Below are 17,386 nucleotides of genomic sequence, written 5' to 3'. Positions count from 1 at the left end.
TGGTAAGGTGTAAAAACAGGATTAAGACAATGCTAATCTAACACACACACACACACACACACACACACACACACACACACACACACACACACACACACACACACACACACACACACACACACACACACACACACACAACCACCCTTCCTGAGAGTCCCTGTTAATTTGCCTACTCCTTACCATGTCGTCAACTACTCTCTCTTCCATCTTTTCCTCACTCGCTCCCATGGCCCTGTCATGGTCACTCTCCTCCTCCTTGGCTTCTTCCCTGTCATGATGTTGTTTCTGCTTCTCTGTATAGCCAGCCACCTCTCCTCCTTCCTCTACTTCAGGTAATGCTGATGTTGAAGCAGCTACTACAGCCCTAAACATGTCAGAAGTGTTGACACATTTTGAGGCATCCGCCTGTACATTCTTAATTGTTTTCTCCTGTAATTTCTCTGCACCATCCTTGCGCTTTGGTGGTCGTTTGTCCATTCTAATGTGGATGCTAAACTTCCAGCATAAGCATAACTATTACAGCTCGTGTCTCAGGGCCAGGAGTGGGGAAGGGGGGTTCCTGGATTTGATTGGGTCAGGCCAATGAAGAAAATTAACCAATGGGTTGCTGTCAGTTCTTTATGGGCCGATGCGGTAAAAAAAATTAAAATAAAATAAAGCCTATAAATTATATCTGTGATTCGGCCCAAAAGTGTGTCAGCCCAACGGGAAAATGCCTGGTATGCCAGATGGCCAGTCCAGCCCTGTATACTCTGTATTAGCCCATGACATCAATCTGGTTGTATTATACAGTTCTTGTAGTATTTTTTATTATATATATATATATATATATATATATATATATATATATATATATATATATATATATATATATATATATGAACAATTCTAATCTTTAATATGTCCATCAAATACATAATTGAATATATTAAAAGTCAGGTGTATTCGGGTTTAAAGATCCATATCAAGTCTAATGAAATGCAATGTAATCAATGCCTACTGTTTAAGTGTTTTGCTTGCTCATCCAGAATACTAAGCATATATACTATATACCAAGTGTGCTTCTGTAGACGTGTAAATGTGTTTCTTTTCTTTTATGGTTAGAGTAATGCATTTGCATTAAGCTATATTATGTATTCATGTGATGGAATAATAGTCCTTTCATCTGGTTCTGAAAAATGCATGTATTAGACTTCATACTGCTTAAATAAACAATAAAGACAAAGAGTCTCTGTGTGTGTGATTGTGTGTGTGTGTGTTTGCGTGTGTGTGTGTGTGCATGTGTATGTGTGTGTGTGTGTGTGAGACAAAGAAAAACCTATATAGTTATACTGTACATGCATTAACAATAGTTATTCTTCCAAAAATCTTATAGACCTCTATTTTTATTTTGGTTCATTAAGAACATTTACAGTTAATTACAATCCTTACACCATGTGGTACATTTAGCACACCACTTTATGTAACCTGCAAAAGGGGACTAGGGACTGTTTGTTTTTTATTTCAGGGGCTACCAGAGGAGTTTAAGGATTTTCAGCCAAAATAGACCTGACCCTTGAGTTTTGATAACCTTAAAAATGATTTGGAAAAAGAGGATGACAGTCCGTGACAACTTATTGATGCCTTCTGTACTGGTTCGCACTTGGCAAAGACGTACAAATGTCCATTGTTTTTTCACAGCCGTGACATACATGACTTAACCTGTGTATTCTCATCTGACGCGTCACACTCCTCTGTTATGGTGTGGGGGCCATTTCAGTAGATTTACTCACTAACGTTGTGGAAACACAATAAGTATGGAAACTAAATGCACACTTCCTGCATTTCTGCATTACTTCAAATACTAAGTTACTCCTCTAGTAAACTAGTATTCACATGAAATAAAACAATAACATTGAGACCACTCAACAAAGCACACTGGGAAATTCTATGCTATGGACACCTCACTAGGCTTACTCAGTCATTTTAGCATAGGTAAATCTGAACATTATCCAAAACTCCATTTCTCAATTTGGGAGCTTGCATGCTACCACTCCTTCCTTCTCAAATGCCTTGAAAAAGCTGTTGTTTGCACAATTTCATAAATAATCACCGGGACCGAAAGGATATTTGAGTCGGGTAAGGCTGCAGCCTGGAGACCTCCCATCTCCCTCCCGGCTAGGTGCTGTCCACAAGCTTTGACTTTTCAAAATAAAAGCTTGCGTCTGGTCCGCTATGTTTTTGTACGGTGTTTTGGATGTTTTTGAACTAAAAAGTACGGCAATCCCATTTGGATCCCAGGAGAGGCCGGCCCACACACTGCACTGTGGAGGAAGGGAAAAAAGGGCGAGCAGAGGACTTGTTACTTCCCCACTTGTGGCTTCGTGACACAGACAGCCAGGAAGGGGACCTCTTTGGCGGGCATGAGTCCACTGACTCAATCCCCCGAAGACGGTTCCCTTGCCGGCACTCCCTGCCGGAGGACTGGAGCTCGTAACGGCGGAGGACTACGGAGCCCCACTCCACACCAGTGGCTTTTCTTACTCACCGCTAAGGTTCTTGTTCTTGACCTATATGAATGCCGAATAGCATTCCCCTTACCCAGGAGGTGGACGGTCCCGCCACGGCCGTGGAGCTTGGCCTCCATCCCGCTTCACTGACCGCGTGTACCAGTGTACCGCCTAGGTGGCTGCGGCGCAGAACAATACCGTTTTGCTAGCATGACCGCTAGCTCTGCCGTCTTCGCCATGACCACTAAGCTTTAGCTGTTCCCCGCTGAGGCTGGGGCAGCCACGAGCTGTAGGTAGTGGAGGGGATGCGGTAACACACTTCTCAGAGAGCAGTCACTCACTGATACTCACTGCTGTGTAAACAGCCGACACACAGGCATGCGCGTGACGCTCTCTTGTTCACGCTCTACCATGGGCTGTGATGACCAGGCACTCGCTCTCACAGCGCGGGAAGGCTCAGCGCTCTCTGTTGCTATGGCAACAAACAACACACAGCTTTACGCCTCAACTCGCCAGCCTTCCCCTGGCCCCTACCAGCGTGGTAAAAGCTATGCTATCTCAAGTTCAGATAACGGGTCTGACTGGTGCCGTTGGCTGAGCCCGATTACTCCCGCACTGTGTAAACATCATAAAATATTTTCACAATCCACATGACATGGGCCTTACGATCAGTAGGCCTACTCATGATGATGACAGGGTTTTCTCATCAAAATAATGTGTGTTTTGATTCATTAAACCCTTGTTCAGTGGGAATAGGAAGACTTTAGTCTATGTTCTGCTTGTGGACCTTGTGTCGCAGGTGGCATTGACTACATCAGCTTCGCCCTAACCCAATAGCAACAGCCCTTAGAGGGCGAAGCATATACAAACTAGAACGATAGTTACGTAATGTAACTCCAGATTCTATGAGTATAGGCGTAGCCCTCTACTCATAGCCCCACTAACATTGGCTGAAGAAAAATCTGGTCTGGTCGCGCCACTGTAATATACAGTATCTGTGGACGTAAGAGAGGCCCGTGCGGGGCACATGGGGCGAAGTAAATCTTCACGACTGCGCATGCGCAAAGGGATTAATCCAATAGCGGCAGCCCTTAGACGGCTACGCCTATACTCATAGAATCTGGAGTTACAATACATAACTATCGATATAGATATAGAGATAGATAGATAGATAGATAGATAGATAGATAGATAGATAGCGATAGCAGCTCCACTGGCAGCTAAATATGTATCTGCCTGCCACAACCTGAAGGACTCACCACTATAAGAGCCCAACATTACAGATTGGTTTAGGATTGTACAGTAATTATATTGTATAAAACTGTTAAGTATTATATTGTGTTATGTAATTGTTTTGTAATGTAGTGTGTTGTACAGCTATCAGTGCAGTATATAATCTATGTGACACCTACTGTATGTATTTAATATGTGATATGTACTATATATACATTTCTGTAAACTGCTTTGGCAACAACATGTTTTCTTTGTTCATGCCAATAAAGCAAATTGAATTGGAATTGACAGATAGAGATAGAGATAGATAGATAGAGATAGACAGATAGATAGATAGATAGATAGATAGATATAGATAGATAGATAGATAGATAGATCAAGTTCAAGTTCAATAAATACAGAAGTGCAAAGTGCAAACTTTTTTCAGGGACCTGATAAAGTACAGCCTCTGCTGTGCCTTTTTCACAGTGGCCATGGTATATTACCAGCTAAGAGTGTTGGTGATGTGCAGGCCCAGGAACTTGAAGTTGTGAACATGCTCCACCACAGGGGGGAGCTTTCGTCCAGAAATCCAGAATTAGTTCCTTGGTCTTATGGTTTAGGACAAGGCAGTTTTCCTCCCCATAGGCCAGTATTCTATCCACCTGACGCCTATACTGCGTCTCATCATTTCCCCTGATGAGTCTCAGGATGGATGTGTTGTCTGCAAATTTTTAAGTTTATGTGAGGATAGACAGTCATGGGTGTATAGTGTGAACAGTCTGGGGCTAAGGCTAGCAGCCCTGAGGGGTCCCAGTGCTGATGGTCAATGCTGTTGATACTCTGTTCCCCACTCGAACCACCTGCAATCTTTTGGTTAGTAAGTCAAGTATCTAACTACAGGTGGGAGAGGGCAGTCCAAGCCCTGCCAATTTAGCCACTAGCTTAGTGGTCTGAACAGTGAACAGTATTAAACGCTGAACTTTAGTACAGAAAAAGCATTCGGACATATGTGTTGGGGTCATCAAGATGCTCCAAGGCTGAGTGCAGGGCTAGGGCCACAGTATCGTCCACTGATCTATTTGGCCTATAAGCGAATTGAAGGGGGTCAGTGGTTATGGGAACGATAGTGTCCATGGCCTTCATCACCAGTTTCTCTAGGCACTTCATGGCAACTGAACTGAGTGTCACTGGACGGAAATCATTCATACAGGTTGTATGTGGCTTCTTAGGAACCGGTATGATTATGGATCTTTTGAAGAGCAACGGGACAACAGCCTGAGCCAGCAAGGTGTTTAAGATGTCGGTGTATACATCAGCCAGCTCTGCTGCACAGGCTTTCAGTACTCTTGATGATAACCCATCCGGCCCTGCTGCCTTGCGGGAGTATATATATATATATATATATATATATATATATATATATATATATATATATACACACACTCAGAGGAATGAAAAGAATGTACATGAATATACAAGTGTAGAACAAAAATATACAATCTACATACAAAATAAAATATGTATTGCAATATTAAATATGAAGTAGGCCTAAACTGTTACGTTTGAATTAAAAGCAGAACCAAAATGCAGACAAAACGCAGTGTGAATTAATAGGTTTATTCAAAAGTACTTAAGTAGCAAGTCCAGGATTCCGGGAGGGGAAAAGAAAGTCCAGGTTTCCAGGGTGGAGAGCAGGTCCGGTGGGTTCCGGGCAGGAGTAGGTCCTTCAGAGTAATACAGTTGGCCGGCTAGTGGTGGGGTCCAGTGGTGGTTGTCTGGTCCGTTGGATGGCAGGAGTGAAGTGTTGGCAGAAGTCCAGAGGTGGAAAGTAATGAAATAAATTGACTCATGTTACTGTATTGAGTAGTTTTGTTGTGTATTTTGTATTTTTCAAGTAGTTTTTAAAATCGGTATTTTGAAATGTACTTGATTACGTATTGAGTGAAGTATTGTATTTCGCTACATTACAAATCCCATCCGTTACTGAGTAAAAAAAAAAACGAAAGGAAGAAAATAAATGAATGACTACACCAGACGAGCTCTATTACATCTGCACCAGACCATGCACCAGCATTCTCTTTTTGTGCGAACATATGCAGCTTCTTCTTCTCTGGTTGCAAGTCGCAATTAAAAAGAAGTAGAAGAAGAACTGCAATGTGTCATCAGAGAATGTCTAATAAGGGGAGAACTTCCACTCTCGGGAAAATTCCGGGTTGGTACAATGGGGCTAATAGGGAGTGAGATAGGGAGTGAACAGGCTCTCCATAGACAGGCTCTGGTGTCATTCACTGTTGTTCAATTAGCTCATACGGGCTACTTAGGTGTGTAGAAGCTAGCAGCTGGTCTGGGCTGTGAACATTAGGGTCTAACCATAGACTGTTAACATTAATAATTATAATTAACAGTATATGGGTCTAACCCATTTATGGAGTCAAAACATGTGATTTGGCCTTGGTTTGTGAAGAAAGGGATGGCCTCAGAACTAACAATGTATGGTACTTTTACTTTCAGTTGATTGTTTAAAAACGTTTTATTGGATGGTCTGAACTAAAATTGCACATTATACATTTCTAAGGGTCTTAAAAGTCATGTGTGACATGTTATGCTGTTATTACATTTGTATACATTTGTATAGATTTTTATACATATGTATAGATTTTTCTTTAATTAAAGACAAAACAGTTTTAGCTTTATGACCCCTTGTCCTATTTTCACTACATGGGAGAGAACCCCCCCCCGCCCCCATTTTACAGTTTTTTTTATGTAACTAAGTAACTTTTACTTAAAGTACATTTTAAATGAACTACGTAGTACTTTTACTTGAGTAATTATTCAGATAGGTATTTTTAATTGTACTTGAGTAATATTTCATCAAATTATTGGTACTTTTACTTGAGTACAATATTTTAGTACTGTTTCCACCTCTGCAGAAGTCAAATTCCAATGGTAGCTGAGGCACAAGAGACAGGATCAGGACAGGCAAATATACAATAGACTAAACCAATAGGAAAGTTTGTCAGGAGAGAGACTAACTGTGGTCATCTTAACTATGATCTGAAGCAGAGTTAAGGAATGACCGGGTATGTGAAGCAGAGGTTGATTGTGGTAGATGAGAAGCAGCTGGAACCCTGACTCCCCCACATCAGACTCCACTCCTGCAATTAGGGACAGACAGAGGGGAGGGAGAGAGGAGAGACAAGGAAGACCCAGGATCTTGGTGGGCAGCCATCTACCACTGCCGGTTGGGACACAGAGATGGATACAGATATAGAGAATTATGATTCATAATAATTATAGCAGTTGGTATGATGAAAGGTGGAAATTATAATAACAATAAAGATAATAGTTGTAGCAGTTCAGGCCGTAGCAGGGTGTTGTGGGGCATAGTAGTTTACATATGGGGGTTCCCATGTACCGTCTTCCCCCTTCCACCCTGCCAAGATCTCTCGCTACTGCTTTGCCACCCCATGTAAAATTTTCTAGATCCGCCAATGCTTCCAATGTATCAAAAGCGCCGATTGTGAGGAACATGATGTTTGATGGAAAAAAAGAGGGCAAGAAATGAACTGTGCCCTCGAAGGGATGGGTAAGCTTGGTGCTGTAACCTTCAATCACAACTGAGATTAGTTGTACATTTTTTGTAAATAAATGAAAATGCATAACATAAGAGTCCATTCAGATGCAGCGCACACATTAAACTACTCAACTAGGGAAACCAAACAGCAACAACAGTGCAGGAAGTAAAAATTAAACTGCTTTTGGTATTATAGCAAAATTGATCTGCCCACTTAGTGTCAAGGGTGCTGGCAGTTCCTGGGAGCTTTATTGCATTAGGCATGTTTCTATCATTATAATAATGAGATTTAAAAATAAATAAATAAAGGATTGGTTATAAACTTTGCCCGTCCCTCTTCTAGTTCTAAGCAGTGATATTATTACTGACAGAATCATTTTCAGGCAGCACAGAGAGGACCGGGATGCTCATTAACTGTTCAGACCTCTTAGAGTCATGATGCTTGCAGGTTTCCTCTTTCTGCTCCTCCTCACAGGTAAGCTGGAACAATTCTGTACGATGCATGCAGGTGTGAAACTTCTGTTGTCACCCCGATATAATTAAGGTGAATGGAGTTGTAGTTTAACACTACCTTCAATATATATTTCCAAAAACTTTCACAGTGTGGTAAGTTGCTAATTTAGAGTAATGGCACTTCCTGGAAAGATATGTTGCAATTCATTTTTATGTGTGCATGAAAATAATATTGAATCCAAATAGCTGCACACTCTTTTCTGTCAGGTGGAAGTCCCCTTAGGTTCGCAGACGAAGCAGAGCCTACTGACGTTCAACAGATGTCCAATTCCAGCGTTGAAAGTATGTACAGAAATCAAACGCTCCAAAAGTGCACAGCAATTATATGTATTATTATTTATTCATGTAGTCTTAATTACGGAATCTCAAAGACAGTTAAAACCAACCAGAACTAAGGGGGAAAGTATTTATTTAGCAAATTTGGTACTGATCCTATTTCAAATCACATTTTAAATACACGCTAGCAATAGTTAATGCATCATTTGCATATGTAAACATACACATTTTTAGAAAAGTTTTTTTGATACTAAAAAACAATTGTCTTAGGTAATCAATTAGGAAAGTTTCATTATGATATCTGTTTGTTAAAATGTCTTACCCTATTCACCTGTAGTGTCTTGTAGAATATCTGGAATTTTACAATATCTTTAAAGGTTTTCTCAAAAACAAATTGACTCTGAGCCAGAAATCTCAACTTCAGTAACACGTACATCAAACATTCCACTTTCATTCCTATCTATTTTCTAAAGTACGTTGCAGAGGGGTTTGTTCATATGTTATTCATAGCCTGATATGTGTAACATTTTACACCTAAAACCGTGGTGAAAATTGACTGAATTTATTTTCTGATTTATGAAGTGATGAAAAGAGATAAAATTCCCTCTGTAAAAACCTTAAACTCTATTATGTTAACCACAGGAAAAAATCATTTTGAAACTGGCTTTATCCAATGTTCAGAATTCTGTTTTGGAAATATATGCAAACTAGCAGCTAACATATTTAACAAGATCATTTGTATATATACTATAATACAAACAATATAGTCTTAATGCAGGGAAATTGAAATTTAAAATGTAATGGTGATATCTCTTAGTTAAACTATTTTGTAACACTTGAAGGTATCTGTATATGCGAGTGTCATGACACATGAATCCTAACCCTAACCCTAACTTGTCATGACAAAAACCGAATGACACTTACTAAAAGAAGCGTTATGTCATAAACGTTTATGACTTGTTTATAATGTTTATGACACGTTCATGACAGTGTCATGTCACTCTTATGTAGATACCTTCAAGTAATGTGCAACCAAATATTTTCCCTCTTCACCTGCAGTGTTGCCCCAGCTGTGACTGAATCAGACCTGTATACTCTTTTCTATCAGGTGGAGAAACCAACAATAACACAGATGATGAATCCGACTTCCCAGATAAAGGTATCTACAGACTACACAGTATTATATGTATGAATTATTATTATTTATTTTTTTACTGTAGCCTTAATTATGACAGTTATACGTCCTGAAACTTAAGTCTGTTTTTAACTATTGAGTTTCTGTTGTAATAATAAAACAAAAAGATATTATACTGGTGTAAACAGTAAAGTGGTCTGGTCGATGATGCATTTGGACAATGTGTACAGGATGGATCTCAAATAGAGAGGCCTTTAAATGACTGCAAAAGCTCACATTTAAAAATCATTAGTGGGCTGATGACATAAACACCCACAGTCCTGCCAACGCCTATCTCATAATAGCCTTTCACTGACCACAATCCCTGGAGATTACTGCAGATATTTGTCAGCTGGGGTTTTACAAGGTTTGATAATAAATTTAGAAGCAGTGGATACCTACCCACAGAGCCTATTGTTTGCCTATTGTTTGTCATTTCTTTTCTCTAAATTATAAGTAATCATGAATACATACAGTGTAGTTAGTTAGTTATATTTTATTTCTGTGTCATGCCAAACATCTTGGCCCATCCCACATGGGATTACAAGACACCACAAATTCACTTATTCAACAAACATCTTCCCGGTGCATATACAAATCCTTTGAACAAATACATGAATACAAATATATAGACATACACATACATACATGTATATACACGTACACACAAACCACACACAAACAACTAGTTCTCATCTACACTCGATAAAGAGCTTTTTTCCTCTTCTCCCAGGCTTTATCTAAATAATTAGCCAATCTATATGTTCCATATGTGAACAGCCATCTCAATCTTTGAGCATCATCCATATTTACCAAATCAATCTCTGCTTTTATCCTACAAAACAAAAAATCACGCTGCTCACAATAAAAAGGACAATAGAAAACAAAATGGAACTCATTTTCTACATCATTCAAACAGCACATAGGACAGATATGTTTTTCCTCTTCTACATTAACATATCGTCCTGTTTCAATAGTCAAAGGCAAAACACCAGATCTCACTTGAGCACATAAGGATCTTTGCCTTTTTGACAAATTATATACAACATAATTCTCAGTGTATATTCTGGTGTATCTGAAAAATAAGAGCATTGAAGCATTTTTTTTATTTTTTTAAGAAAAAACTCTTTTACTGAGATTGTATCTTAAAATCTCCCAATAGGGCCGGACTCTGGAGAAAAGTTTGAGGAAATCTGTGGTTATCAGGATGTTTTAGACCAGCTGAATCTGACCATAAAGAAGGATAAGTACACCATGGCTCGACCTGTTAAAAACTTTAAAAATCTTACACGGGTACACCTTCAAATTGTGATCTATGGCATCCTAGATGTGGTAAGTTTTAAATTAAGCTTTACATTTTGTTAATTTTCTTTTTAATGATAAGGATTATTTCTTTTTGATAATGCGGGTATGTTTTTTTTTTCAATTGAACTCTCTGAACTAGAGACATTATGTGGAAATCAAGACCATGTGCCCAGGAGCACGTGATTAGCTTTTGAAAAAATAAATCTTATCGCAGTTAGCGATGCTGTGCGATGATTGTTGATACTGAATTGCCGGACAAATGACAACCCCCCCCTCTCCCTTCAACTTCCTTCTCCACCCCCCCAGATTGAGTGACGCACATATCCATAGCGACCACTTCTGCAATTGTCTCAGCTGACTAAACAAAATACAGCAGAGTCAATATTAGGTCATGTTAGGTTGTGGAACCAGTTGGGAGCAGCCATCATAACAATAGCAAACAGGCGAGGTTAAACCATTGACATATATAGAATGGACCAACAGATCACGTTGCTCTGGACGGAGACCAGTGAAGGATATTAGAAGCACTTTTCTGGTGATAGGTGAGCGTTACTGCGCAGCCTCCAAATGAGCTCGAAGACGTAGATGTGACGTGAGCAACTTGTCTGAAAGTTCTAAGTCTTCTGGTAGCTGTGCCAAGAGAAATCTCAATCATTCCCAATCTTGCAGACTGAGAGCCTATGTATATGTAAGGAGATAACATAGGCACAGGCTAATTATTGCTAACTAAAATGCTAGTTAACATTAGTAATTGAACTTAAACAGCTAATTTAAGTCGAAACTGCCTGCGAGCTTCTCCTGTACTGTACGGTAATTCCTCTACTGTGCGACAGTAAGTCGCGTGGTTATGACACAATTGTTAGCCTATTTTTACAAAAACATCTGCTACGGAGCCATAACATGAGGTACAAGGTAATGGAGTCTTTTATACATTATCGTGTTTCTTAAGAAATAAACAATGGACAAATAGATTCTTTAAACGCTTCAGATGTAAAGTTGTTCACTGTCAAAGTGGCGCCAAAATGAATGGCAGTCAATGGGATGCTAACGGGAGGTGATGGCTTGTTATCGACACACCTCGACACTTCCTGTAGATGCCGAACTGCAGCATATCATGTTAGTGTGCTAGTTAGTGTGGCCCAAATTCACTGCTAGTGTGCAGTCTGGGGGCCTGAAAGGTGTGGTGTGGTGTAACCCTTTGCCTCAGATGAATAAATGCAGCTTCATAGTCTTTTCAGGTTACTGTCCTAAATTGGGTTTACACAGGTACATGTCATCTATTCCAACTTGTCTGGCAAAAATAGAATCTGAAGCCAATGGTTTTCCTAAAACATTTAGGTGTGCTTAGATTTGGCATGTATTAACTGAAATGTTTTTTTGTTCTTGTCCCTGAGTTATATAAAGTCTTATGTTTGAGGGCTGTATTTTATATTAAAACCGGCATAGTGCTGTGTTTAATGACAGTTTTGCTGTATGGTCAGCCACAACATTCATTGAATTGTGCAGCAGGAAAGACTTTCACTCATACTTTTTTCTTTACTCATAGAGAGAGATTGAACAGACTTTCGTTCCTTACGTTTGGATTTATATGGTGAGTTCTCTCTGAGATCGGCATCAGTTTTCTGATCATTCGTACCTGTTCATCAGAGTGGAAACTGAAATTATTTCTTTTCACTCTTTTACTTCTTCTTCCTTTCTTCTTGATCCCCTCCATGTTTTCCTGTGTAGAAATGGCAAAATGAACACATTAAGTGGAGTCCAACTGAATTTTGTGGAATTGAACAGGTGGTTGTTCCTACTGAATTATTGTGGAAGCCAGATATAACTATTGAAGAGATGTAAGTTATGTGCATGTTCTCACACTCACAAATCCACATACACTCACAATAGTTATTAGTGATAGAGCGTCAGACTGTTTAGAAAAAAAAAAAAAAAACCTAAATGTGTGTTATTCAGGACAGAGAAGGACAAGGCCCCTCCGAGTCCTTATCTTACCATTAAATGGAACGGCGAAGTCATACTGAGGAACGACCTGATGATAGTCAGCACGTGCAAGATGCAAATTTACAAATTTCCCTTTGACATTCAGAGCTGCAACCTCTCTATTAAGTCTGCTGCGTATTCTGGTGAGCTTGTAACCAATTTTAAAAGTTCTAGACATTCATCTAAAATGTGTTTTGCGTTTAAATGCATGTGTGCTGTGATCACTTTGATCACACTGAACAGTTTGTCACCACCACATACATTCCTTCTTTGTTGACATAATTATTTTATATTATTTTTATTTTCTACCTCAGATGACGAAATAATGTTTGAAACCATCAAAGATGGTTTCAAAAACACAGAGTGGACTCAGCAGTTGATACGGACCCAGTATGAGTGGTTGTTCCTATCCATGACAGTTAACAACACAACTGTCAGCGATATTACCAACAACCAAAGCATGATTGTTTACACTGTAAGTATTGAGAAAATGTCAATGCAAGAAATGTCCAGATAAGCAAGCAAACCCTCACAGAACTAGCAATGGAGCAGGCAGCAACTGAAACCTTAAAGGAGTAATTCAATTGTGACGGGTAGGCCCCCTCCCCTATGAATGTACACATACAGTACATGTATAGCCACACACACACACACACACACACACACACACACACACACATAATATACAAATGTATACACCCATATACTGTACATATACACTCGTAAATGTACATACACACACACACAAAACTAATGGATGTTATACTGGGCATAAGAGAGAAGGGCAGAAAAGAAGTTAAAAAAAAGAAAAAAAAAGCAACCAACATGGCAACAACAGTGATTCATGAAAAAGTAGCGATACACTATAGATTACAACTTGACAACAACTTGGTCAGGCACATGAGGTCTGTAAATCCATTCATGACTTCTGGGTTATCGACCATTTGTCAAGAAGCGGGTCCCTTATATTTAGAAAGACTCTCTCTTGATTGGCAAGCTTATATAGAAGGCCTTCCATGTGGATTACATTGCCAAGTTGTCCCAGCCATTGGTGGAATGAGGGATGGATTCAGATTTCCATTGTTGTAAAATGAGGCGTTTCACTAGCAAAGTACAAAGTGAGATGGTTTAGACAATGTGATTATCCCGAGGGGAAGTCACACAAAAACCAAAGAAGGCGAGAAATTGGTCTGGTCTAATAGGTTTGTCATAAGCCTTTGAAATGTAGTCAAATATTAGTGATCACAAGGCGTGGAGCTTAGGGCAAAGCCACAGCTGGTGGAGTAGTGTACCTGTGTCCTGTTTGCACTTATCACACAATAAGGTGGAGTATGTGCATGATCTTGGTGAGGTTTGTTTTCGTAGCCTGGGAAATGAGCTCTAGCATAATTTTATCAGATAAAATTCAACAAAACATTTATTAATCTCTGCTGCTGGTGCTGGACAAAAAAAGTAAATGTATGTGGAAAGAAGGTAAAGTCCGCACAATGGCTCAATGCTCCGAAAAATACTTTAGTAAGGAACACAACGTTTCGGCCCACAGGATGCCGCAGGTCCTACATGACCTAGAGACAGTGGCCACTGGCCAGCTGCCTTTAGTTTCTTGATTACCTCCTGCTCTACCCAACCAGGAACCTGCAACGCTTAAAGACAACACACTCATAGCACAGCAGCAACAAAGCACATATGATGTTTTACATTATCATTTGATACATTGTTAACTTACAGGTATATGTCAATGATTGCCACTTTAAGTAAATCATTTAAAAGCTTCCTCAACCACCGCAGACGTGAGCAGATACCTTGTTGATGCAACCTGGGCACCACAGAGTTTCCTTTGACTAAAGTATTTGAACCACCTAATCCTTACTAGATCAAGATGAGGAGGCGGTCTGTCCTCTACATCGCCAACTTCTTGGTACCCATCATGTTCTTCTTTTGTCTGGACTTGGCCTCATTCCTGATCTCGGACAGCGGGGGGGAGAAGCTCGGCTTCAAGGTCACTGTGCTGCTTGCTGTCACTGTGATGCAGCTTCTTCTCAATGAGATTCTGCCTTCGTCGTCAGACAGGGTTCCTCTTATAGGTAAAGAAGCTCAGAGTTTAGCCTTTATTTGACTGTACTTCATATGAGCAGGAACAGCACATAAACTGAGTCAATGTGGTTATTTGTCCACATTAATGATGCTGCCTTCTCCCTTTAGCGGTCTTCTGCATTGGGATGTTTAGTTTGATGATGCTAAGCCTCCTGGAGACAATTTTGGTGATGCATCTGATGGAGAAAGACTCTGCATCCCAAGACGATGAGGCAGGTAAAGACCAAAACCTGAGTGAGGACTGTAACAAAAAGGGCAAAGTCAGCTTGCACAACCATGATGGAGGTGAGATTAAACATTGTGGGCCCTATTTTAACGATCTGAAACGCAAGTATTAAACGCAAAACGCAAGTAGCTTTGTGGGCGGATCTCAAATCTAAAATGGGTTGGTCTGAAGTAGCTAGGTGTGGTTTGGGCGTAACGTGAAAATAACCAATCAGAGCGTCATCTCACATTCCCTTTAAGAGCAGGTTGCGCTTGTTCCATGGCGGATTGCTATTATGACGGCGAATTTGCCTGGCGCACGCCAGCGGGAGCTGTCCGAGATGCGGCAAAGTAATAAATGCCCGTCTTGGCCGGGTGGCGATGTTGCTGCGGCCTCTCGGGCGCATCTCCTCAAGTCTGGAGAGGATTGCTGCAGCCATGGAGCGTGGGCCTCCAAACGCACCACCTGCTCCTGTTGTGCCCCTTCCTCCTCCCCCCCACTCCATCTCCGTCCACCCGCTCCATCAGGAGCACATCACGCATTACTCCCGGACCAGATCCCACCATAGTGTCAACATCACGTCTCCTTAATTCCTCTAATATTTCCTCATTTATGTCATCAACACATCCATGATTCATGGAAATGTTGTGTAAATCACAACAAGCCACAAAGAATGCTGCGACTTTTTGAGGACTGTACTGTAAAGTGCCTCCTGATCGATCCAAACACCTGAAGCGCATTTTCAGTAATATTTTTCTTTGTAATTATGTATGGTTTGCAAAAATGGGAACTGCTGCGTCCGTTTAGATGAGAGAAGTGTATGCGTGTTGTGCACACGCTACATTATGGCCAAGCATGCTCCCCTAAAATAGCATCTGAATAACGCGCTACTGACTTTAGACTAGCACCACTGACTTTCTGGTCAGTGGCGGAATTGTTTTCTGAAACTGCAAAATAGCACCAGGTAACGTTTGCGCCGGAACACGCCTCCTCTTTTCGCTGAACCGCCCCCGGGAGCGCAAATACATTCCCTAATTTACCGACGTGCGTCTGTGGAGGGAAAAGTCCGCTGTGCGTCGGGTGCAAAATAGGAATGATACATGCATCAGTGAACATAGGCAATTGCGCTGAGTGCAAGATAGGGCCCAAATTCTACAAACCTCTGGATCTCAAATCAATCTCCGATTGTTGTTCAGTTTGCTAGTGCTACTTATATTCACTGCTATGATTTGAATACTCACAGACACAATTACAACTTATAATACATAATGTTGATGCTACAACTGTCTTTATTGTGTCAAACATATGCTTTCAGAGATGAAGAAATGGACTCACTGTGCTTTTGTTTGTGATGTGTCTGCTGATGAACCTCCATCTGAACTGCTGTCGGTGGCTAGAGAGGTTAGGATCGGTTGCACTTTAAAGGGTTGGTTCACCCAAATAAAAGTAAAAAAAACATTTATAGATCAAGTATAAAAAAAGTATAAAAACATTATAAAAGTATAAAACATTTCAGCAGTATGTTCTTCTGTGACAAAAGGTTGCTGTTAAATTTCTTTAGTTGAGATTTTTAAATTAATTGAGCACGATAAACAAAATTGAAAAACATTGTTTGGGAAGAAGACAGATATCTCAGGGATAGATATCTAAAAAAAAAAAAAATAACTATCTGCACAAGAAGATAACAGAAGGAGTGAGAAATGTTTGTTTGTTATTAAGATGAATCAACCCTTTTATTCTCATCACAATGGACACAAAAACATGAATGTTAAATGTAGCAGCTTGTAATCCTATATGGTACATAATCGTATTAATTACAAGTCAACTAAACCACTTCTGCAGGGCAACAGCAGCCAACTGACGGATGAGTCCAATGCCTTGGAGAAGGTCTCAGATGAGCTGAGGGAGGTGGAGAAAACACTGCTCCTGCTCCTCAACAGCAGGAAGGAAGACGGGAAGCCCGGCTACTGGACCAGAGTGACTAAAACAATCAACAAAGTTTTCTTCATTTCCTATGTCACAATGGCCAGTCTGTTTTTAGTTGTTATCTTTTTAAAATGGAACCATGCATCAGACGAGTAGTGGCAAAGTGTAAAAACAAAATTAAGACTATCTAACACATATACTCTGTATTAGCCTATGACATAAATCTGGTTGTATTGTACAGTTCTTGTAATATTAGCCTTTTATATATATATATATACACTACCGGTCAAAAGTTTTAGAACACCCCAATTTTTCCAGGTTTTTATTGAAATTCATGCAGTTCAACGTCTTATTGTACTCTGAAATGAAAGAATAGAACAAATGAACAATTTACGTTAAAAAAGAAATCATGGAATCAATTTATAAACCAAAATGTATTATATTATATACTGTATATATTTTTGACTCATCAAAGTAGCCCCCTTTGGCAGATATAACAGCTGAACACACTCGTGGCATTCTTTCTACAATGGAAATCAAATATTCTTCAGAAAGTTCTTCCCAACTCTGTTGCAGAAGTTCCCATAAATGTGTGGCACTTGTAGGTTGCTTTGCTTTCACTTTTCTGTCCA

At 40.0% G+C, this 17,386-nt stretch overlaps 1 protein-coding gene across 1 annotated transcript; it reads left to right on the top strand.

Annotated features, from left to right (window-relative positions):
* The first annotated feature begins 2,402 nt into the window (after positions 1-2,402).
* On the top strand, positions 2,403-17,004 carry LOC114548556 (5-hydroxytryptamine receptor 3A-like). The gene is made up of 12 exons (XM_028568541.1): positions 2,403-2,587; positions 2,855-3,030; positions 9,176-9,226; positions 10,404-10,573; positions 12,093-12,137; positions 12,275-12,384; positions 12,503-12,672; positions 12,844-13,004; positions 14,403-14,613; positions 14,732-14,908; positions 16,144-16,229; positions 16,671-17,004. The coding sequence occupies exons 1-12, from the start codon at positions 2,403-2,405 to the stop codon at positions 16,908-16,910; spliced, it is 1,782 nt and encodes a 593-aa protein (XP_028424342.1). The 3' UTR covers positions 16,911-17,004.
* The last annotated feature ends 382 nt before the right edge of the window (positions 17,005-17,386 follow it).

Source organism: Perca flavescens, chromosome 21, assembly GCF_004354835.1.
Source record: "Perca flavescens isolate YP-PL-M2 chromosome 21, PFLA_1.0, whole genome shotgun sequence".
NCBI lineage: Eukaryota > Metazoa > Chordata > Actinopteri > Perciformes > Percidae > Perca > Perca flavescens.
Note: the sequence above shows the minus strand (reverse complement) of the source record. Positions and strands in the feature narration are given on the sequence as shown.